Source organism: Aphis gossypii, unplaced genomic scaffold (genome assembly GCF_020184175.1).
Source record: "Aphis gossypii isolate Hap1 unplaced genomic scaffold, ASM2018417v2 Contig00461, whole genome shotgun sequence".
In the NCBI taxonomy this organism is placed as follows: Eukaryota; Metazoa; Arthropoda; class Insecta; order Hemiptera; family Aphididae; genus Aphis; species Aphis gossypii.
This window is the reverse complement of record NW_026083118.1, coordinates 23,807-50,550: the sequence shown is the minus strand read 5'-3', so window position 1 is coordinate 50,550 and position 26,744 is coordinate 23,807. Positions and strand designations below refer to the sequence as shown.

At 31.6% G+C, this 26,744-nt stretch overlaps 1 protein-coding gene and 3 pseudogenes across 1 annotated transcript; 1 reads left to right on the top strand and 3 right to left on the bottom strand.

Moving 5' to 3' along the window:
- Positions 1 to 5,353: 5,353 nt before the first annotated feature.
- Positions 5,354 to 6,340, top strand: LOC126554309 (uncharacterized). The gene has a single exon (XM_050209391.1). It carries the CDS (start codon positions 5,354 to 5,356, stop codon positions 6,338 to 6,340), a length of 987 nt encoding a protein of 328 aa, XP_050065348.1.
- Positions 6,341 to 6,469: 129 nt separating this feature from the next.
- LOC126554308 (uncharacterized) lies at positions 6,470 to 7,558 on the bottom strand (annotated as a pseudogene).
- A 3,076-nt stretch (positions 7,559 to 10,634) lies between these two features.
- LOC126554307 (uncharacterized) lies at positions 10,635 to 11,413 on the bottom strand (annotated as a pseudogene).
- Positions 11,414 to 24,185: 12,772 nt separating this feature from the next.
- LOC126554306 (uncharacterized) lies at positions 24,186 to 24,730 on the bottom strand (annotated as a pseudogene).
- Between the last annotated feature and the right edge of the window lie 2,014 nt (positions 24,731 to 26,744).

Sequence of the window (26,744 nt, the reverse complement as noted above, 5' to 3'; positions counted from 1 at the left end):
GTTATGCATATCGCGATAATATGTATATTTTAGTTGCAGATGCTAGTAGCGCTAGTACAACTCGGATCTGATTCGTTCAAGTGTAATTAACTCTTTTTAATATAACTTTCCTCGATAGTCTTCAAACGTGCGTGTAGCTGTGCAATAAACAACCCGTGTTCCGAAAGAGAATTTTCCTCCAATTCCTGAGTTATATGACTAATTGTATCGATAACACGAATGACGTCTCCCTTGGTAATACCGATCGACGTAGCGATCTCTGAATAATTATCGAATAGCTGTGAAATACGACTTTCAGAGTCCAATAGAGACTTATTATTTTGCCGTATACTATCTTCCAATGATTTTATCCGTTCTTGAAGAGTTGAAATATTGTTTTTCAGGCTAACTATTTCCGTTTTCAGTAACTTTACATCATATACAATTGTTTTGTTACTCGATTGAAGGTGTGAAACGGTATTTTTTCTGAGTGCATCTACCGAGCTATTGAAAATATCCATAATAAATAAACATCTTATCCATATGAAATGTATTAAACTACTGAAATGAATTTCCACAGTTTAAGGTCACTAGCTTTTAACCAGCTATTATGTGTCGCGTCAAATCCCAACCACTTGACAAACACTTGATTACCCTTTCTACGTATAATTTTCTCGATTAAATATTCATTTCGGTGATTAGTTTTATGTATTTCTTAGGAATAAAAACACCCCGCAATCGGTTTCCTCGTATAATCTTGCAACTGATAAGTACGGGCGATGTTTTATTTATTTTAATAATTTCAAATATTTCTGTAGACCAGTTTGGTAAATAACCTTTTGTGAACACCCCTTTTTGAGTGCTAATACGAACGCTATCGCCTACTTTGAATTTAATTTTTACATTATTAATTTCACGTTGCTCTATTTCCACCGTAAGCGGGTTGACATCCGCCTGTACCGGTGTCATTCCGATAGTTCTGTGCCTCGAATTACTATATTCTAACAGCAATCTCGGTAAAATAGAAATCCATTCGCGAGAACCCCGCGCAGTAAACTCTCTAAACATTTTTTCTTTTAACGTACGATTGAAGCGTTCAACAATACATGCTTTCGTGATACTTTACGTAGAAAATTTGTGTATGTTATATTTACCCATCAACTCGTCGAATGTATTGTTATAAAATTCTTTTCCGTTGTCCAATTGCAAGAGTTTTGGTGATCGGTTGTGTAATATTTTAGACATAGCACTAGTGACTTCCTTACCGGATTTTGTCCTCAACGGTAGAGCCCATGCGAGTTTAGTAAAAACAATTACACATAAAATATATTTATAGCCTTTGTTTTTCTTCGAATATGGTATCATTTCAACCAAGTCAGCCTGCCACAAATCATTTTTTCCATATATGTTAACTCTAACTCTACGCCTCGTGAAATTTCTCAGTGACGGTTTGTGGAGTTCAATGGCGATTTCACATTTAGACATTTGAAATTCGTTTAATTAACCCTACCTCACGCAATTCCTCAAAAATAGATTTTATTTCATTGGAAACACCTGTATTACCAGCTGATTTCGACGCTAGAAGTAATCGAAGTCTATCGACTAACTCATTCGGGTTATCCCAATAAACTAAGTTATTTTTCTGTAATTTCATAGACAAGCCACCACCACCACCACCAGAAGTGGGGAATAATTTACTTATAATATTTTTATATTTTTTGCAAGTAGTATTTCTAATTTTTAAACCACCTGTAGTTAAATTCGCTGACGTTTGAATTAATATCGATTTATATATCATCAAATCGTTATCAGTATAAACAAGTGGATTTTTCAGAAATAATAACTGAATAAGACCCGAGGTTGTTGGATAAGTAGTCTCATCGATGATTATTACGTTAGCGAATTTCACTTCTTTATCGCCCAAGGTGATATCGTTACTTACAATTTTTTTCGGACCAAATGTTTTATTTATATCCTTTGATTGAAACCAATTTTCAATCTCCAGTTGATAATTATCATAATTATTACCCTCATTAGTATTAATTATTTCAGAATCTATTCTAACATCTTCTTTCCTAGTTTGATTATTGTATAAATCACGTGTGTTCGAAATTTTAGTTAAAGGATCTATAATGGGTTTAAATGTTTGCGCCATCAACTGTTAAACATCAGCTTCACCAGTTTTTAACGTAGTATATTTACGTTTTATACTTTCCTTAGCCCGTACCAACTCCTCTAATATATTACTTTCCTCCCTCATGATTGCGTTTTAAATGATATTTATCCGCTAAAAACACTCTCTTATATAACCACATGCGTATCAAACCCAAATCGGTAACTCCCGCTATCACGTTCGCTATCTTTACAAATGACTACAAACGCAAACCTATCACGATTCCAGCATACGGTACAAAATTGTTTGAATTGAATATATGACATATCACCAGAACAGTGTTCATTATAAACATGTTTTAAATTGGTTTTGTCTTTCTTGTTTGAACAATACTATTAAATTAGCGTTATCACGTATCAGTTGTTTGGGTACTTTTGAATAACTCTGAGCTAGATAGAATATATCTACTTTATTATGTCTACCCCTGGAAAAATATTCCCTTATAACGCCCTGCTGTTCTCCGATGACATCATCCATGATAAATATAGAGTTTGGTAATACTTTTTCAGGTGTGATGACTTTATCATTCTCGAAAAATGTAAAAATGTTAACCCCCTCTATACCATCAATTATACGTTTTAGTAATTTATATTTCGGTTGTTCCAGCGTTTTAGAGTATATGTAAATGTTTTCAAATCGAAGCCCGTTGTCATCGACGAGTAGAAAATATATCAAATTCGTCTTGCCGCAACCCGAACTCCCCAATACTAGCGAGCGTATCGTGTTTGGAAATAACTCACCATGCCTATACTGTACTGTATCGGGGGTATCGATGTTATATATTCGAAGTTTTTTCTCTTGCTTGATAAAACGCATTTTCAATATTACAATTGTTCTCTATAAATACGGATGTACTGTCTATGATAGCGTCACACGATGTCTTGTGTTCGTAAACGAAACACCAATAAGGGTTCGGGTCTTGTTAACTCAGTAATAAACCATTTACCGGTTGAATTACATTTACCCGGTTATAGGTAAGTCGCTAAATTATATTATTAAATCCTAATAACTAAATTTTGGGTTTGCATTTAGATTCGCCGGTCCTGGTACGAAATTAAAAGAAAGGCTAGCTCGTGGTGATCGAGGAGTAAACAGTCTAGACGAGTTGGCTAGAGCTCATGATATCGCTTATGATAGAAGTAATTCACTAGCTGATAGACACAAGGCCGATAAAATATTAGAAAATCAAGCTTGGGAGGTGTTTAAATCTAAAAACCGTGGTATTAAGGAAAAAGCCGCATCTTGGTTAGTTACTACAGCTATGAAAGTCAAGCGCAAGATGGGAGCCGGCTGTGGATTCAAACATTGGTGTAGCTGCTAAAAACGCTATCAAAAATAAAACAACACGGGAAAGAATTAACTAAATTATTAGAACGTGCCTAACAGCGGCTAAAAAATCGAAAACTAAGAAAACTAAAACTCCTAGAATCATACCAATCCCTAAAAAGGGTGGTGTTTTACCTTTAATACCTATATTTGCCGGTTTATCTGCATCACGTGCGCTAACTGGTGGTATTGGTAGTATAGTAAAAGTAGTGAATGATTTAAAATCCGATAAAAACACCCCTATTCATTTAGGTAAGGGTTTATACCTCACGCCATACAAGGGGAGTTCTTATAAAATCGTAAAAGGTAAAGGCCTTATACCTTGCACCGTATAAAGGTGGGTCAGTGGTGAGGAAATCCAAGAAAGTCGCAAAAAACTAATTGATACGTTACCCGACAGAGCTTTGTATGATTATGAGATTATAAAATATATTGACTTGTTGAAAATACCTCATTTCATTGGAGTATTTTCCAGAGACAAGTTGCCTTTACACTATATACATCGAGAGTCGGCTATAGTTAATCTGGATGATGAGAATAGTGGTGGAACTCATTGGGTAGCGTATAAAAAAATCGGTAAACAAGTTAAATATTACGATAGCTTTGGAAATTTACCTCCTCCTCTAGAATTACAGAAATATTTAAGTGATTGTAATATTGAATATAATTACAATAGACATCAGAAATACAATACAACAAACTGTGGTCATCTATGTTTAAAGTTTTTATCATGTACACTATAACGTTAAACGGTAACTCTAGTGAATTATCTTGTGACTTTTTCCCGCCGATAAAAGTCAGTAAAAATGCTAAGATTTGTCTGTTGGGCTTTCAGACGAATAATTCTATCCCTAATATAAACGATAAGTGTAATCAAATTGGCTTCATATATTACGAAGGAAAGAGTGAGAAAACAACAAATCTCATCTACTCATTACCTACGGGCTCTTATGAGTTAAGCGAAATCGAGGCGGTAATAAAGCATATGCTAGCCGATACCGAGATATCATTTGAGTTAAAGGGGAATAATAACTCGTTAAAATGTGAAATGCTATGCAATGTATCTATAGATTTATCCATGCCTAATAATATAGGTGAGCTGTTAGGTTTTGAAAAACATATATATAATGCTAATGTTAAACATCAATCGGATAAGTTGGTGAATATTACAAAAACAAACTGTATATATATCGAATCAAACTTAGTTATGGGGTCATTCAATAACGGAAAGCAGTGTCATACAATACATGAGTTCTATCCGAATGTACCTCCGGGCTACAAAGTGATAGAGATTCCAACACATTTGGTTTTTTATTCCATCAATTGTTCATCTATAACGCATGCAGAGATAGCTTTAAAAAATCAGGATAACGAGTTTATCGATCTACGTGGAGAACCGGTATCAATACGATTATTAATCAAGGACTTATGATAAAATGGGTTTACAGTTTTATAATATAAATACTCGAGTATACGAAAAACCTGCTAGTCGCGTTAGTGACATTATCAAGTTAACAACTCTGAAGAAGAAGAAACGAAATTTTAAATACTCTAAAGTGGGAGGTGATCTAACAGCTGAAAATTTAGCTTTTCTACAATCACTAAACGCTGTTTAATATGGATGATGTGTATTTAGACGTATCGACTGGGTATGTTGACGATTGTAGGATAACACAAATTGATTATCATTCTTTTCTACCTTATTCAACATCCGCCCTCTCTAATAATGATGAAGTACGTATTGCCTTGCATAACACAGAGTCGTATACTCTACCTTGTGAAAGTTATATCTATATCGAGGGGGCAATAACCAAACCTGAAATAACAGATGACATTCGATTTATAAACAATGGACTAGCATTTCTTTTTTCCGAAATGAAATATGAATTGAACGGGATTCAAATTCAGAAACTTGCTAACCCAGGTATAACTACAACATTGAAAGGATACTGTTCGTATAATAAATCGGACATAGTGTCACGCTATAACGCTGCCTGGGATGATGATATTAAATATTTTAATAAAGATTTTATTGAGAGCGGTATGTTCAACGGGTGTATTAATCTTAAGGATTTGTTTGGTTTTTGCGAGGACTATAAACGTATTTTAATAAACTGCAATCAACAATTCATATTAAATAGAGCTTCAATAGATATAAATGCGGTTAAGCAGTATAAAAACAATGACGTTGTTCTAGACGCGCCTAAGCTAAAAGTCGTTAAGATAAATATCACGAAAATATTGTGGAGAATGCCTATAATTAAGGTCAGCGACAGAGAAAAAATACAGCTGTTGAAAATAGTAAACCGTCAGAAACCTTTGAAATGTGCGTTTAGATCATGGGAGTTGTGTGAATACCCATTTCTCCCTCAAAACACATCACACTCATGGAAAGTAAAAACATCCAATAAATTAGAAAAACCACGATATGCTATAATCGGATTTCAGACCGATAGAAAAAACAGTATGAACAAAGCAATGTCATATTTCGATCATTGTAATATCAAAAACTTGAAGGTTTATTCGAATTCCGAGGTATTCCCTTACGAAGATTTTCAAAGCGACTTTACTAGGAACAAGATGGCTACATTATACCGCGCATACGCCGAATTTCAGAAATCCTACTACGGTCGTGATAATGTTACACCTCTATTGACTCGATCGGATTTCAAAAAACTATCACCAATTATAGTTGTGGATATGAGCAGACAGAACGATAATGTAAAAACCTCGACTGTCGACCTCAGGATTGAGATCGATACCGAAGAAGCGTTTCCAGCCTCCACCTCAGCATATTGCTTAATATTACATGACCAGATAATAAATTATAATCCATTTAACGGTGAAGTAAGAACAATGTAAATATTTATTGTATAACTTAATATTATAAATAAAAAATACTTTTTATATAAATATCATGTCTTTTTATTTCACATAAATTATTAATGGTATAATTAATTATCAAAAAGAGTTTGCTATGTTCCACCCTCATCATAATTTTCTTAGAAACATTGCATACGTTGCGTGGCTTACATCTGATACGGTTTGCACGTTGAAATAATCGGGGCCATCATTTTCATCGAGTGACAGCATGCCGTCAAATGAATCATACGGCTGAAAAAATAAATATTTTTATAAGTATATTTTCATATATAAATTATGTATTTATAATTATTTTATAAATTACCTTAGCAATATTTACTTTTCCATCATGCATGTCAAATATGTCGACTTTCGTGATGCTCGAGGGCAAATAGGTTGGCGAGGTCGGCGAAATGATTGTTAAATTTCCATCAAACGACTAAAAATAAATAAATGATTAAATCTTTATGTACATAGAATAAATATATTGGTTATACCTTTGGAGACATTTCCCCATTCCACCATTGCATGCAATGTTCAGTTAATTGCGCTAATGCATACATTTTGAGCTGACTAATGAAATCGACATCATGTTTAGGACTGCTTGCAATAATATGTTCATCACGTACATTTTTAATAAACGTAGTCATTTCTTTCACTCGTTCTCGACAATGATTCCACTTTGGAAAGTTCACCATTAATATAATTCGTAAATATATTGAATTCTTTTAAGACGATTGGATGCATTATAGTTGATTTTCGTACGATTGATTCGAAAATGCACCATTCCAAATAGTGAAGTCGTATGAGTTCTGTACGATTTAAAAGAATTCGACATCCGTCGTATATCTTGGACTCTATTACCAAGGAGTTTTCACCGCTATACATCATGCTAAATAACTTGAAATTCTCTGTCTCAAGAAAAATGGTTCTTTTATATTTCGCCGGCTGTTCCAAAATAAATGATAGGATATTACCCATCAGTGAAAATATTCTTTTTAGAAACTCAGTTGAAATATTAATATAACGTGATGGTGTTATTATATGCACCGCCACTCTGAACATATCGGTCGGATCGATCCCAATATGTATAAACTTACGTTTCACGAAGTTCAACGTATAGTTAGTAGAATCGATAAGCTCCGAAGATGGTGTTGGTGGGACATATGTAAAGGTTTTCTTGTATATAGCCGCATTATCCGTGATTGAACCGGCCATATTTAGAAACACTTGTAAATTTATTTTTTAAACGTGAAAAAAAAATGATTTTTAGTATAGAGAACAATGACTCGTTGCTAGAGTGAATGTATTACTACTGACGATATCGCACACATCACTTTGCTTTATTTATACCCTAAAATATTGCGATTATAATAGTTTTGTTTACATCGTATTGAGTATATTGAATTCGACTACTTATAATTTTCGGGGGGGGGGGGGGTAATGTAGTGGATAGGAATGGATGGGAAGAGGCATGGCCGTGCACGGCATGGAGGGGAAGGTCAAGGCCGGGAACGGCATGGAGGGGCATGGCAGCGATAGGCATGGCACGCGCACGATAGGGAGGGCGGGGCACCTGGATCTCCTGGATTTGCGGGGGATACAGAACCGACTAAAACATACTACTTAAGGGTTATATAATTTATAAGTTATATGTTTAATATAAGTGTATACACATTATTATAACATTGTATAGATTTTATTAAAGTATAATCCACGCTCCACGGTGTAAAGTAGATCTTCTTACTGTTCAGAACTTCAGAGTTTGTAAATGAAAAACAGAAGCACACTACACGGTGTCACAGCTAGTATAATATTAAAATTTATATTTGAAGTCTTTTTCATAAAAATGTAGAAAACATGTGATTTACTTTTAATATTATCTTAATTTAGACCATGGATAAATTAGAAATTCGATATTTTAATTTGTTAAATACTTGTTTTGACTATTAGGCAATCTCAGTATCATTTTTTTCTTCAATGTGACAAGGTAATAATTATAATATTTTCTTAGGTACCTACACTCTTTGTAATCATTTAAAGCTCTTCCTTCTTGTATTACTAAAAATAATTTGAATTAAACAATTGCCGCTGGACCCACAAAACTTTTAATATCTATTAGATATTCTTTGATCCCAATCACATCTTATAATTTGAAATTCATTAAGCTATTTGTTATTAATATAATTTGTTGACTCTAGTTTCTATAAAAAAGTTTTAGTAAATTTGTTATGTGTAATTTAATTATTCTTTTCACATTAATCTAAGACCACTCTGTCTGTGGTTGAAGAGTTATAAACAATTTTATATCCATTCATTCTATTCAGAGGATGATGGAATCCATAACACAGATTAATAATTGTGATTCGAATAAAAGCTATCTACGCCTAAATAGGAAAACTGGCATTTTATTTTTTGAAGATATTTTAGATATTACCTCAAAAACAGGATGTACTATGTTTTTAATTCAATTATATCAATGATACATTATAGATGACATTTTCAAGAGATATTGGTTTTGAAATACTAACTTGTTTTTTTATTTTTGTATATAAATTACCATTTTTGCCATATTTTGACAAATAAAGAGCTTATAAATATAATAGATGATTTATATCTAAATTTAAATTGATATAATTAGATATTATATGCATGGGCGTAAATTGGTAGCCCCCTCCCCCAATACTTAGGACATACAATTTTAATATGCTATTTTGCAATGGTCTGCATGCCTTTAATATAATCAGCCCCCCTCAAGTCAAAAGTTCAAATTGCACCTATGATTATATGAGTAAGCTTATTAACATTTTTCAACATCAAAACAAGAAATATAAATATTTTGTCTTACAGTCGTTTAGCCAATCTCTATGATAGGTAGATAAATTAATTTTATGTGGTGATCTTATCTCTTGGAATAAGTTTTTTGTAACAATTTATTTTAACAATTAAAACATATTATCTGCTATTGATGGAAGTTTAGTAGAATTTCTCCTGAATAATATTTAATAATAAAATAAATAATTAAACAAATCAAGAAATTATTTAAGTAAATAAACAAAACAAATAAAAATATAATATAATATAAATAATAAATATATAAAAAAAAGTATTGTAATATATAAAAAAAAATATATCTAAATATATATTAATGAATAACAAAAAAATGATGAAATATTTTTTCAATTTAGAAATATTCTTAAGGTACCTTCGACCATATCACCACAGACGTCACATGTGGCAGGACGTGTTGAGATTTAGCTTGCAGAATACCATCCATGGCCACAGTCCAACAGTATGTATTGTGCCTGGTCTGGTACATATTGTACATCCAAGACACTGACTTCCAGTTAGATCGAGTAAAGAAGTATTTGACATCCATTTACCTTTTAATAAAAATTGTATATTTTAATTATAAAAGAAAAAATCTTCAATTTACTGTATCGTTATTAATATTTACCATCTCCTAGCTTAACATGCATTATAGGGATAGGCTGTGTTGTGGGAAATTCTACTTTGCAAATTCCGCATTTATCTAATCGAGTTGCACACTCATCACAGCACCATCCGTGACCGCAAAGCACCAAAATGTTGACCGAATTCACTTGGCTCCAACTTTCAAGGCAAATAAATAATCTGTCTACAGGGTCCTTTAGACATTTAACCTTTCGAATAAAAAGTATAAGTAAGTTTATATTTTTCAATTCTATTTAAGAAGACGTTACAAGGACGTTTGTTGTATCCATCTTACAAGTGTGTATCATAGCAAATTGTAAGCTCGATAGAACACGTTTAGCTCCGTTAGTTTAAAAATTAGATTAAATTGCCATCTTCTAAAATTTAAAGCTAAGTTTATTGTATGGCATCTCGTAGGCTTTGTATTATATTTTACCTTTAAAATGAGTTATGAGTATTTTAATATGTAACATAAAATTTACAATTTTAAAATTAAAAATAAATACTAATATTATAAAAAATAAATTTTTATAACTTGCTTTAAAATTAAAATATAATAAAAAGCCTATGAGATACTCTACAAAATAATATTACCTTTACATTTTATGAGATAAATTCACTCTAATTTTTAAACTAGTATAGCTTAACATGATTTTTTGAGAGTAAAATTAGGTATGTTACGCACTTCTAAGACGGAGATAACAAATTTCAATGTAACGTCCTCTTAATGGAAAATTATTATAATAATAATAACTTGTCTTCAAATGTAGATATATCTAAATCAACTGTCTGGTGATCTGGTTGAGTATTTTGTTCTGAAACAAAATGGAAAGTTATTAAGTTAACGTTTCAGTATTATAACATTTAAAATCAATCTACCGTCAACAAAAGCATCATCTATGCCAAGCTCAACTATTTTATAGACCTCTTCCTCCGCTAACCTATCATCGATATGTAGCTGTTCAACTTAAAAGCAAATTAAATTGTAGAATAAGTGAATATTTATTCATAAATAGTTTATTTTATTTATTATTTTTAAATTTGTTAGAATAATATACAATCTGTAATACAGTTACAATAAACTTATGGGCGTATAAGAATTAATTACAAAACATTAGTACTTGGGTGGAGAACTGCCCAAGGGTGACACTCCAACATTTTATTTATAGAAATACTCTAAGGCATACTTTCGTTTTCTGGTAGATCAAGGGGCTAATTTCGCTCTTCATTATTTGCTAATCAAACAAACAAAAAAGTCATAATTCGTTAAGATAATATATTTTTTATAATATTTTATTTCTATATGCTTACCTTGAATCTGGATTGGCACCTCAATATTGTTTGTATTCCCTATAATATTTATATTTAAAGTATAGTAACTAGAGTATATAATTTATTTTTAATTTAAATGTATAGTCGTATATTACCGAGAAGATGGTGACCTTCAATTAATTCAAGGTTACCACCACCTGGTGGTTGGCGCACATTTGGATGCCGGACCATTCCATGATTTTCTGGAACTGTTGCTGCCCGTAGACGACCACGACTCCTCCTACCTCTACCAGCTCCACGAATGTGGAATGGCGGCAATACAGGTGCCAGATGCTGAAGTCCAACCATTGGTAGCCGTCCAGGAATGAAATCTTCGAGAAGGATTTCTATAATTCCATTTTATTGTTATTTAGTTTATACATCCAATTGAATTTATATGGTACCTACCATTAGCTACCATTTACATATCTATATACTGTTGCATGCCAGTATCAGTATATCCTACCGACTGCGTCAAATTGTTGCGTGCCTTTACAATTGTTTGTATAGGCCTTATTAATCCTTTTATAAAAATAGTTAGTGTTTGTTCTTTTAAAGTTTCGTGAATTACTTTTGCTTCTGATTACTTTTTATTAAGTGTACACACAGTACATAATTTATAATACAATTTTTCTACTATATGGCAATAATCATTGACGTTTTCATCATAACACATTTTAATGGAATTTAATTGAATTTGTAAACTTGAAGCGGTTGTCGTATCTTCAAAAGCATCCGATAAATAACTCTTAATGTATACCCATTTAGTAACATTTTTATATTTTATCATTTCTAATGCCCTACTACATAACCTAGTTGTTATATATTTAACTAAAGTTGCTGCGCATTTTTCTTCAAACAAATTTACTGCCATATCACATGCATTTATGAACGGATAGATATCGTCTTCTCCCGTACACATAGGTATAAGCTTAAATGCTTACTCTAATTTTATGGTAACCATTTTCTTTACACGCGGTTTTCTCCCGAACGTTAACTCAGTGTGTTCAAAATCGTCCGTAACCTTGCTACGTGTAACCTTTTTATTATCTAAGCTTAAACTTCTTGCTAAGCTGTGTTTTATTTTCGCGCTCTGGTGTTCACTTGGGCTTTTAAATAGAATATGGCGTTCTTTCGGGTTTTCAGTAGGGCTAGGGCTTTTACTGGGGCTTCCCAAATCAATCAAATGTTGGGTTGTATTTAATACTTCTAAACTTAAATCTGGAGTTTCTAAAGACGTCTTATTCGATGGATTAGCTACTTTCAAAGGAGATGTACCTGTGTTCTCCATAAATTGCTTTCACACTCATTTGATACGTTTTACAATCAACTATAATAATATAACTCAATAATATATGCCCTTTAATAATTCTCAATAATTATCTCAATAATTCAACAATATGCCCTCAATAATAATCTCAATAATTCAACAATATGTCCTCAATAATAATCTCAATAATTGAACAATATGCCCTCAATAATAATAAAATACTCAATAATAATTCAAATAAATCAATTGCCCTTTAAAAATCAAAAAAAAAAAATAATTCCTAAATAGTTTTTTACGACCTACTTAAATATATTCAGTTACTTAAATGATACTTCTTAGGTTTTATACTTTTGTAACATATATCTGTGTAATAATTTAATTAACTATTCACTCACAATAATGCGATGTTCGTTGATGTTTTCATCCTGTCTGATACTTTCTGCAACGTTGAATTGAATGGTCTTCTCTTCTGGAGTTATCAACGAGGAAGACTGCGCAATCTTCCTTGTTGATGGTAGCCTTTGACGGTTTGCATCCTTGAAAAGTGAATCCTACCGACTGCGCCAATATGTTGCGTGCCAGTATCAGATTTAAATCCAGATGGTTATTTTGAACGAAAGTTAAACTCAATAACGAAATATGTCTTTATTGCGTATAAATTAAATACATGTAACAAACAAAATAAGTGGCTGAGTGTCGTGAAAGTGCTCAGTTGTTGATAGCTTTGGTACATCTGCCGTTGCTGATCTTCGGGCTCCCTTATATATTATAGTGCGTCTATTATTTACGTCGAGTTGTCGCCTTCTGGGTGAAACCAGGTGTCCTTGTAGTTGTTGTTGCAAATTCGGACACGAATTTGATGATGTGCAATAACATCTCAAATGCATCATTAGTGCACTATAATAATTATTGGTACGCTTACTATCCCGACACGAAGCATGGTCATATTAACTTAGCCTTGATATATCGTAGCCCATAACAGATTAATGAATAACGTAGTAGCGGGAATAATAGGTATTAAATTTTTAGTATATTTAGACGATATTATTATTTATGCGAAAAATTTAAGCGATCATAACAATAAATTGATAGACGTATTCAAACGTCTACGTCCCTAGAATCTAAAAATACAACCAGATAAATGCGAATTTTTAAAACGCGAATGTTTATACCTAGGACATATAATTTCGGAACACGAAATAAAACCAGATCAGAAAAAGATAACATCTGTATTAGAATTTCTGGTGCCTAAAACTGTAAAGCAAATAAAATCATTTCTAGGTTTATCGGGATATTACAGGAAATTTATACAAGGATATAGCCTTGTACTAACCTAACCGATTTTACGAAACAATTTATACTTACAACCGACGCAAGTGGTAAGGTTCTAGGAGCTATACTATCACAAGGAACGATAGATAGCGACTTGCCAATATCGAACGCATCTAGAACTTTAAATATAAGTGAAATGAATTACTCAACAACTGAACTAGAATGTTTAGTGATCGTATACGGGGTTAAACAATTTAGGCCTTATCTCTACGGTAGAAAATTCGTAATACTCACTGACCATAGACCACTATCTTGGTTATTTAACTTAAAAGATCCGTCATCAAAGTTAACTAGATGGCGTATACAGCTTGAGGAATACGATTACGAAATAAAATATAAACCGGGAGTACAAAATTCGAATGAAGATGCTCTAAGTAGAATGTATAGTATAAAAGAAATTAAGAACAAAAGTTATACTAGCTTTTTAAAAAAATCGGAAACGACTATAATGACTAATAGTTATGTAAAAGAGGTAAACGGTGAATTATTAGAATCACCTGTAGAGTACCATATTGTGTCAGAAATCGAAAAATATAATAACTTTTAAATCGGGAATAAACTAAGAATTAAAACGAAATTTCGGAACAGATAAAATGTTAGAATCAAATAAACAAATAGGCGACGTAGTATATTTTAATTACGAAGATAGATACATAATATTTTTAATAACTAAAAGTAAAGAAAAACAATTAACCACTAGTGAAAATATGCATTTTGTATTATTAAATTTAAAATACTTTTGTATAACGATAAAAGATACAATTAGATACGATTAAAAGACTTAACGATAAGTTAGTAATAAATATAAATAACAAATAATAGAGTAGAATATAATTAGGAAATAGGTTAATAAAAATTTTGGAGATATGGTTTTATTCGAGGGTAATGTAATAGAAACTATAGGCACACTTTTAGAAGCATTAAAAGAGTATTATATACTATATAGTGACAAAAATTACAAAACAATATAATTTAACATTAAGAATAAAATATGAAATAAAACGTAAGTTAGGAATTAATTTGTTGTTACCGATTAGTAAAGTAACAGGTGATATACTGTATGTAATACAGAGCAATCTTTATATAATATTTCTAGTAACATATAAAAAAAAATAGTAATTGTCAGAAGTCAACATACGAAAATATATTATAAGGCGTTATTGAACTAAAACAGTTTCACGATTCTAAACTAGGAGGTTATTTAGGTGTTAATAAAACTATTAAACGCATACAGAAGCAATTTAGATGGAAAGGTATGAAAGATGATGTTAAAAAGTACGTAAGAAATTGTACATCGTGTCAAGTAAATAAAACTTCAAATCGGCATGTAAAACAACCAATGGCATCAACAAGTACAAAACCATTTGAAAAAATATTTTTAGATATTGTAGGTCCATTATCAACAACCTTGTCTAGTAATAATTATATTTTAACAATGCAATAGGTATGACTTATCTAAATACACGCTAGGGCCTAGGAGTACCAATACCTAATCATCAGGCAAACACGGTCGCGGAAGCTTTTGTTATAAATTTCGTGTGTGTACATGGAATACCGGGAACGATATTGACAGATCAGGGAACGGATTTCCTTAGCAAAACATTTACGGAAGTTTGCAAATTGTTAAAAATAAATTAAGTTAATACTAGTCCTTTTAGACCACAAACAAACGAAGGTCTCGAAAGATCACATAGAACTTTGGCCGAGTACTTAAGACATTATGTGGATAAGAATTTAAATAATTGGGATCATTTGTTACCATATGCATTTTTTGTATATAATTCAACGGTACATACATCAACTAATTTTCAACCATACGCGTTAGTGTATGAGCGTACGTTAGAAATACCGATTAAATTAAAATCCGAACCAGAGCCGCAATATAATTATGATGATTATTTATATGATTTGAAACAGAGTATGCAAGTGTCGCATAAATTAGCGAGAGAGAAGTTAATTGAACACAAAGTAAAGAGTAAGGAGCGGTATGACAAAAATGAGAATCCTATAAATATACACGAGAAAGATTTAGTACTTTTAAAAAAAAAAACGCGCATAAAAACTTAATTCACTATGGTTAGGACCATATCAAGTAATTTAAGTAATAGGAGATGAAAATATGGTTATACAACGTGACCAACGAGGCACTACCGTACATAAAAATAATGTAAAACGATATTATAATGATAAAGCAAATGATTAATTAAATATAAGATTATAGTATTAATGAATAAATTTAGAAAGGTTTGTGAATATAAAGAATTAAATAAATAGTATGAATAACTAGGTATGAATGACGAGTTAGAATGTAAAAAAATAAGGTCAATGTTACGATACATATTTCGTAAGACTAAAATCAAAATTATATTTTGCACAAATTTAAACTGCAAAAACGTAGAGTATACGGAAGAAGAGAAAGTAACTATACTAAAACAATTTCATGATCTAAGAATGGATGTACAATTTACTAAGTATAATATATTTAATCATATTATGATAAAAAAAAACAACGATATGAAACTTTAATAAAGCATTTTAAAATATAAATATTATTATATCCTATGTGTAAGTATAGTTATTCAGTTATTTTATTTGGTATGTGGGTAGAAAGTAACATTCGTGTGTAATATTAATTAATTATTCACGAATTTATTTTATTATTTTAATTGTATTAATCAAGGTGAAGGAGATTTAAAAAATATATATATAAATAATATATACTATACTTACATACTTTATATTGTATTCTTAATTGATTTAAATTTGATATAACTAACATTATTATTAAGTTACCAATGTAAAACTGAAATTGTAAGTGTAACTGAGTGCATTTAAGAAAAAATTGTAAAGATTTCTGTCTTGCAGACATAAATCTTTTTTTTGTGGGGAAGTGTTATGGGCTATGAGATATCTATAAGATAACTACGAGATATCAAGGCTAAGTTAATATGACCGTGCCTCGTGTCCAGGGTAATGCGGATGCTACTATGACCATGACACGTGTCGGGATAGTAAGCGCATCAATAATTATAGTGCACTAATGATGTATATGAGATTGCAACGAAATTAATACAAGCTTTAAGTAATCAACGCAAAGAAAAATGGTTGAATCTTGTTGAACATACTGATTTCAAACACTCAAGTCGGAAAGCATGGGCTCTTCTCCGAAAGCTTGGTGGAAACGGCAAATATAATGCAAATAAAGAAAAAGAAAAAAAAATCAAGTTAACCCCAATCTTGTAGCTAATCGTATTGTAAACCTATCTAGAGCAACACCAGATAAACAAGCCACCAAGGATATAAAATCAAAACTTAGAAACCTAAAAATCGTAGCCAACGAAAGGACAGCACAAGCAGCCCCATTTTCGATTGAAGAAATAAGTGAATCCATACTTATGATAAAACCTGGAAAAGTGGCAGGACTCGACAATATTTACCCTGAATTTATAAAACATACTGGACCTAGAGCAAGAGCGTGGCTTATGAAATTCTTTAATAATATACTTACAAATACAAAAATCCCTACAATTTTTAAAAAATCAAAAATCATAGCAATCTGCAAACCCGGAAAGCCTACCAACGCAGCAGATAGTTATCGCCCAATAGCTCTCCTTAGACTCTAAGGCTTAGAGTGTGTTATAAATTATTGGAACGCCTTGTACTGAACCGAATTGGACCTACCATTGACGCCATTACACCCTTCGAACAAGCCAGATTTCGCCCTGGCAGAAACTGCACGGATCAAATTGCAGCTCTCACCAACTACATTGAAAAAGGGTTCCAAAATAAGAAAAAGACAACAGCCGAGTTTATAGATCTAACAGCTGCATATGACACCGTATGGAGAGAAGGTCTATTGTTCAAACTTCTGAAAACTACCAAATGTCTGACGCTTCACAATCTTTTAAATGAAATGCTAACGAATCGATATTTTAAAGTCCATTTAGGAGCCTCCCAAAGCTCGACGAAACAACTAAATAATGGACTACCCCAGGGATCAGTACTGGCACCGACTCTGTTTAACCTTTACATCAGTGATTTACCGAGTACAATCTCTCGAAAATTTGCATACGCAGACGACATTACGGTAGCTACACAACATGAAAAATTTGAAAATAATGAAGCCATATTCAATCAAGATCTAGAAAAACTTAGAAAATACTTCCAACAGTGGCGCCTTAAACCAAACATACAAAAAACAGAAGTTTCAACTTTCCATTTAAACAACAAATTAGCAAAACACCAACCAACTATTACATTCGGATATCAAATATTAGCATATAACCTTACCCCTAAATATCTCGGAGTTACCCTCGATAGAACACTCACGTACAAAAATCACCTACAAAATACCGCTGCAAAAATAAGGACAAGGAACAACATCATTCAGAAGCTCGCTGGCTCAACTTGGGGAGCCTCAACCGAAACCCTTCGGACATCTGCTCTAGCTCTGGTCTACTCAGCTGCAGAATATACTGCCCCTGTATGGCTAATAGCGCACACTGTTCAAAAATCGATGTACAACTTAACTCAACCATGCGTGTTATCACAGGTGTAGTAAAAACTACCCCCACACAGTGGCTTCCGGTGTTATGTAACATACATCCACCTCATATTCGACGCTTGATAGCTACAACGAGAGAATGGTCTAAATACAAGTGCAATGAAAAACTCCCAATAAATAAAGATATACCTACGGATCGCACTTTGAGACTCAATTCGAAGAAACCTGTCTGTTTAACAGCGAAAGACCTCATTGAAAACAAATTCAACGGAGATAACGACTGGAGATCAAAATGGAGTCTATCAAACCCCGAAAGTCATCAAATAATCACTGACCCATGCTCAAAAGTACCAGGCTTCTCACTTAAACGACGAGAATGGGTCACCTTGAACAGACTTCGAACCAGACACGGGAGATCTGGAGACAATTTATACAGATGGGGGTTGAAAGACTTCCCTGCTTGCGAATGTGGCCATTCATCTCAAACAATGGAACATATAATAAGACATTGCCCAATCCGAGCTTTCAATAAACCCATTGCCGACATCCACAACATTTCGAATGCAGCTCTAACCTAGCTGAGATCACTTGATATTCCCCTATAGAAAATCATCCTACCACATAGAAGTTACCATGTTACCATAATTACTGACTAATTATATTGTACTATATGTTACTACTTTATTTTATTATTTTGTTCTATTCTTACAAAATTTATTTGTTAATAATTGTATTGTGTTGTAATGCTTGTCTATAATACCATACGATAATAATAATAATAATAATATATGAGTATCTAATAATTAAATAATAGTATCAGTTGTAGTAGTGCAACTTCAATGTATCATGTTTGTAAAGGAAAGTATAAGTTCGATAAAATTACTTACATTACAATTACAGGTATTTGTGCAGCTAATAGGTTAACCTAATAATAATAATATGTTAACATGTGTGTATTAAGTACCATTATAATTATGTTGAGTGTTGGCACCGTTGGTATTGTTATAGGTATTTTTTATTTTTTGAAAGTAGCATACATAATTAATACATTTATGTATACTTATTCAGCTTATTGTAATCTTAAGTATATTGTTTTATATTAATTAAAAAAAAGAAATTAAGCAGTATAATAGGTAGTATTGGTTAATTTACATGGGCTATTGGGTATAATACATTTTTTTTAATTTCATTTTCACATAAAAATGATGAAAATAGAAGAATCTTTGTAAATAAATTTAATATTAATAATATTAAATAACATAATACATTTAATAAATTCATATTTACCATATTAAGTTACTATAATAACATGTCCATCCAATCTGTATTGTAACATATTATATTCAGTCATAATACTTCTGTTTTACTGTTCTATACTTAACAACACATCGGGCTAGCTTTTATTATATACATTGTCACATTGAGTAAATAACTTTGAATTCAAACGAGTTGTTTATTAACTTCAAACATCCTACGCTCTCTGAAGAAGACATACGACAAAGTGAACTTTGTCGTTAAATCGTGTTGAGCCATCTTCACTAAGACCGGCTCACTACAAATACAATATATAACAATATTTAATATAGGAAATAATAATATATATAATTTATTCAGAGAAATTGTTACAGTATACATTAAAACGTATTACACATTACATCATAGTCAATTTAAAGGACATGCATAATAAAATACTATAACCAAAGTGTCATAAACATTTCCTACAGAAACTCTTAAGTATGATTCAGAATATTTGCAATTACAACTTTGACTTACCTAACTATACCTGTACATAACTCTTTCAGTGGCTTTTATTCATGAAACATATCAATTTTATAAGTATGTGTGTGTGTGTGTAAATAAATATTATAATAATATAATGCAATAAAAAAAATGAAGAGTATAGAATTGAGATGAGCCATCATATATACCTAATACATTTTTGCATGCCATCGTGCCAAGGACATACAAACACTTATTTTCTAATAAAATATTTTTAAGCATATTAAAATCATTTTGTTGATGTTATCGAAATCCTTTATTGTACCAATATTTTACATAGTTGACCAGTGTCACGTATTCGTTATATAGTTAGTATTATTAATATATGTGAAAGAAAGATAAATAAAATAAAGAATATTAACAACAAACAATATATAATTGTTTGATAACTATAATTAATAGCTCATCATTAATCAAATATAATAAGTTAAATAAAAATAAGACAATTTATTGTAATAAATGTATTGGTTTATTCAGGACCAATTAAAAGCAATAATGCTTTGTTAGTGTCAAGATGAATGAGTATGTATAATGTTTTGATAACTGGTTTACATTAAACCAGCATTTTAAACATAACGTCTCATAATATATAAATTAATAAAAAAAACAGTAGTACAAAAAATACATGGTGCTTAGATGACAGATGTTTTGTGATGTATAAATTAATCACAATATCACAGAGTCAAACCGATCAAATATTGTATTATATTATATATTTTAATGATAATAATAATAAAAAATTTGTTATACAGTTGAAATGTGAAATACTTGTTCGACTATTAGTTACGAATCCGCTTTGTAGCTAATTCGCATCCAGAGAGAACCACGTGGAGGTTGTCGAACTTTCTCTCCACAGTGCTCAGTGAATAGCAGCTACATGACTGTAGGAAGAACCAACCCAACTGTACATGAAGTACCTAAGAATATATGGATCCCTAAGGATTAGGTACTTCAAATGGCCATCGCCCGGTGGATCAAAGACCCATGATCGGTATACAACCGAGTTGTATAAAAATTAATGATGTAGTCTCCGGCTAGAAAGTCTCAAAAAAAATATATCAGAAGTAAAATGTATAATTAAGAGTGACCAATACTAAAGCGATGTTTAGGAACAAAATACTATATTTAATTTATTTTAAATCTGATATTGTTTTTTTGTGAACAATTTCACCGTCGCTAATACCTACTACCGTGTTAGTAGAACTTCCCTGTACACAATGTTCTTTGTGACGAATTGACCGTTACCATCATCGTACATGCCGACTTTGACAGATTGAGCGTTTCTGACTCTGGAAAATGCAACGTACAGATGCCCATGAGTGAACACCGGCAACAGTAGAAACAATCCAACTCGGTCTAACGTTTGACCCTGAGACTTATTGACTGTCATCGCAAACAACAACCTAATCAGGAACTGAATCCGTTTCATTTTGAGAGGCAGGTCGTTCTCACCACCGGTAGCATATAAGCAAAGCGTACATTGTTAGAGAACCCAATGAAAATACTGTCCTGCGATTGGCTCTAATCCCAATGAGATAACGACTTCGCTATCAATTATCTGTTATCAATTATCAAATTCTGTTCAGAATTTCCGGTTGTTCTGAATTTTGAATTTTTAAACTTTTATAGACGTTTTAAGTGTTAATACTTTTAAACTTTAAACTTTTATTTTAAATTTTAAATTTGACAAAATGATATATCCAAAAAAATATACAAATGAAATTGTTGGAGAAATTGGGAATACCGTTAACATCAGATCGAACTTAACATGTATGGAAGATCTCAATAATTGGGTTTCTGAATTTGGAGAGTTGAATTTTACTCATTGGAACTATCGCTCCAATATTCCAAATGGCCAAAGAATTGTTTGCTCGTAAGGTCTTTTACAGTTATTATAAATAACAAATTTTATAATAAGTACATATTAAAATGAATTAATATTTTTATTTAGTAAAAAATTTGTATGTCAACATAGTAATTTTAAAAAACCTGAAATTAATAAAAAAGGATTATCGAAAAATGCGAATTGCCCAGCTACAATTGATATAACAATAAAACTTAATATTACTGCAAATAAAAAAAAAATCTATTTATAAAGGTAGTATCAGCAATATATATATATATATCCCTGGCCTCACATCATGTACGGGATCCGAGGTATCATCTGCAGTTTATGACATATTACTTGAATGGTCGTTGAAAGATAAAATTCAAGCTATGGTAGTTGACACCACTGCTTCTAATACGGGTCGATTGAATGGAGCATGTATTCTTTTAGAACAAAAATTAGAAAGACAACTTTTATTATTAGCCTGCCGTCATCATATGTATGAAATTGTCTTAGCAGGTGTTTTTTCTGAATCAAAACTCTCTGTTATGTCCGGTCCAGATATACCTATTTTTAAAAAATTCCAAAAAAATTGGCCAAACATAGATAAGTCAAACTATTCCACTTTTAAAACTGATCAAGCGATTTATGACAAACTAAAAAATGTATCTACGGAGGTATTGTTATTCGCAGAAAAAAAAATCAGGGAAGAATTACCTAGAAATGATTATAAAGAATTTTTAGAATTAATTATAATATTTCTAGGAGGAAAACCTCCAAATGGTACCAACTTCCGACAACCTGGCGCCTATCATCTGGCAAGGTGGATGGCGAAATCTATTTACTGCCTAAAAATATTTATGTTTAAACAACAATATAAATTAATACCTAGAGAAGAATGTGCAATCAAAGAAATATGTTGTTTTATTATTACATGTTACGCAGAACAGTGGTTTAACTGCATGAATGCTATCGAGGCACCATTAAATGATATTATTTTTTTAAAAAAATTAGTGTTATATAAAAATATTAATAAAAAAATAGCGGAATTAGCGATAAAGAAATTAATTAATCATTTATGGTATTTAAATGACGAATGTATATTATTTTCATTGTTTGATGAACGAATTAAAATAGAAGAAAAAAGAAAAATGGTGGACATTTTAAAAGAAAATAATGATAATAGTATAGAACCTCTAAAAAAATTGTCATTAAAGCCAGAAGAAGTAACAGATTTTTTAAATCGTGATTTACCAACAGACTTGTTTACACCACATACATTCAGTACATTTTCTCGGTTCAATATTTGTACTGATTTCTTATAACTAGATCCACTTGAATGGCCCAACAACGATAGCTTTAAAAATGCACGAAGTATCCTAATTTCATTAAAGGTAGTTAATGACACAGCGGAAAGAAATGTCAAGTTGACGGAAGAGTTTAATCAAAAAGCGACAAAAAATGAAGAACAAAAGCAATACTTATTACAAGTTTGTACCAATAAATATTAGTTTTAACTATGATATTAAATAATTAAAAAATATAATATAACATAATACAACTTATTTTTCAGGTTGTTCAAGACTACAGAAAAATGTATCCATCATTTAGCCGACAATGTCTATCAAATTTATAATAAAAATGGGCTTAATATTTTTGAATAATAGTAAAAAATATTTTTCAGTATATTAAAATATTTTTTATATTCGTTTTTTTTTATATGAAATAATGGATTAAATAGAATTTGTATAATAACATATTTTGTAGACAATATATTTATCTATAATTTATAATTTATAATTTTTTTTGTAAAAGTTTTAGTTTTTAAAATAATTAAAAAAAATTTTAAAAAAAACCCTTTGGGCCATTATTTAACCCTATTGCGGCAAGTGAAGGGGTTGAGTTATCAAGTCCAAATTTTCGCAGAATTATTTTTTCTTATCACTTAAAAAAATGGGAGGGTACTCATTTTGAATTTTTTTAATAAGTTTTTTTGGACCACCCTAATATAGTTAGTATAGTATGCCGCTAGAATATTCAGTTTGCACTGTTTGCAGCAATAACATAATATTATAGTATATTTATACATTAATATAACTACGTTAGGTACTCACGTTTTTAATTTGTGGACCATATGAGTTGTCCAAAATTCATAATCATAATTTATTTCCTGAATTGATATCCACTGTGGAGTATAAATTATAAAAAAACACAACTTTCTTTCTGATACATGCATTTGCCCTTGAATTTGGTAAAAATAATTATGGTTTTTTTTTTTTAAATTAAATTACCATTTTCGATTGTACAGTAGTTTAACTAAAATTAAAATACTCAAGTTAAATTGAATTCATTTGTTAATTTCTAATTATTATACTTTTCCTGTCTCAACAGCTTCTACTCCATTATTAGTGTCTTTTGCTGCTTAAGGTGCTTTTATTTCTATCAACTTTTTTTCACCAATAATTCCATCTGACATATGGTTTGGAAAAAAAAAACATTTAATTTAGGTGATCTAAATACCAGTTAACACTCCCACTCGACTATATATTATTTATACTCAAATAGTCGAACGTCTAGAACATTATGTCTTACAACATAAGTTATACAGATATACAAACCTGGACTAGCAGCAAGATATGGGTATTCTTTATCAATAAACAATCCACAACTTTTTACTTTATACCCTGAAATTTCTTCAAATATTAATTTAGCAATATGCTCCATGCCTTTCCCGTACTGTATTGCACTATAATAATTATATATTCGTTGGTTAAAATAATTATTTATTTATTTTGAAACATAAAACATTAATATATACTTTGTACTGAAAGTAGAGTACAGTATTGAATGTATCACATTTTTATGGCTTGTATTTCGGCGCATTTTACAAATACGTCCAAAATTACTCGCTGTAAGTCAACAATGTCTTTCACGTTTCCACATTTCACTATTAGCTTGATCTTTTGCTATGTTTTCTATATGAAAACGATCAACTTCTCCCAGTGCTCTAAAATAGTATGGTAAATAATTAATTTCTAACACATAATACTCACCGTAAGATATACATAAAAGATTTGAATATTATATAAAAGCTACTTAATTATATGTGGCTTTTATTCAAACACTGTATACCTGCGTTAAAAAAAATGCCTACATGAAGATTTAAATGTTTCGTTAGGTAAGGTATAATAATAAGAAGAGACACTAAAACATGTTTGAAAAAGAAGATATCCCCCTGGCCCCTTCATAATTTAAGTACATAATTGGTATAATAAATACACATAATATATTTTTCTAAAAATTACCTGACTAATAAGTTCATTTCGTGTATAAAATCTGGGTCTTTGATGTCTTTAATTTCAAGAGCATCCGCATTACCATAATGTTCATCTGCAGCATTAGTTTGTTCTTTATCTGACAAATAATATTTTTATAGTCCAGTACCACAGTACACAGTTGCAGTGAAAACTGAAAATGCATGCATGTATCATGCATTGAATACACCTAATATACATTATTATTAATATAAGTACCTATAATATTAAACGATATTTAACGAATAAATTTTAAGAAAAATATGTAAGTACATAAAAAAATGTTAATACGGGATTTACAAATAATTTAAATAAATAAAAAAAAAGTTGTTCAGTACAAATTTGCCACATATTGCCCCTGTTCGATCCGTCCGTGCAGTTTGACCAGCCCCGGGTGCTGTGCCGTCTGTACGATGACCACGTTGGTCGGACGTAGAGTTGGCGACACTGTCTCGCCTGCCGCCCTGCTCTGGGAAACGACGCTGCTAACGTGTTTTTCGTACGCTCGTCACTCGCTGTCCCACGTTTTGTCACGTTCGACTTGTGGTTTTTTATGTGTTCGACTGTTCCGTCCAAATTCGTGGTGATCGCCATTGTTTATCGAGTGTTGTTCGTACGCTCATCGCGCTCCAACAGACTTCGTCGCTCCTTTAACTCAGTCCGTTACTGCCGTGTTCACTATCGTCGTCGAGCGTGTTGTAATCCATACTACGTGACGTTATTGTGGTCCGTTGCGGTATTAGCAGATCAGCCATAAGCAGTACTTGCAATCCACGTGGTCCAGAGTTCGGGCATTCAGCAGATCAGCCTTCCCACGACAGCCAGCTCCGGCGCCCAGAACGGTGATCCCCGTCTCCCCCTTATACACTTGTTTTTTTTTGTGTTGTTAATATATTATATGATTTGTAACGTTATTCTGTTATCATAATTATTGTTAGTTACCTTATTGTTCCCATATAATTCATCCATTCAGGTCCTGAGGACTGTGTATCTGACGATAACCTTGCTAAAAGGCTCGTCGGTACAAACATTGGTAGCAGAGCGTGGTTTGATTGTTCCATCAGACTTTGATACTCAGGATTCGGGTGAGTTATTCATTATTGATCATAGTTGTAGCATTAGGTTATAAGGTGCTTCTGTTTTTCTTTATTTTTATTATCTGGTTTATGTCATATCTAGTGTCAGTGGCGTTGAGCTGTCATTAGGTCTGCGTTAGCAGTGACACATACTAGTTTCTTATATTATTATTTATTACCATTGTGCTCCCAAGGTAATAGGTTCAGTATAAGTGCTATTTGTCAATATATTTATTTAACTCACTGACTGTTCAGTCATTCATGTGTTATGGACATAGTAAATTAGTAAAATTAATATATTTTTGGGGCTGATTGTTAAAATATATTCACAATAGCTGCTTGAGTGAATGATATAGTATCAGCTTTTAATTATTAAGATTCAATTAGCAAACTATATAATTTAATTATACACATTTATGCGGTGTTAACATTGTTCCCTGTATTAAATTTACATACATCTGTTTTAATATTTGTGTATTAGGTATAGGTATTGCTCGCTAGCTACTGGTCTAGGTGTTACATATTACCCTATTGAGA

Coding starts and splice junctions, on each gene's coding strand:
- LOC126554309 (XM_050209391.1), top strand. CDS start 5,354: ATGAAATATGAATTGAACGGGATTCAAATTCAGAAACTTGCTAACCCA.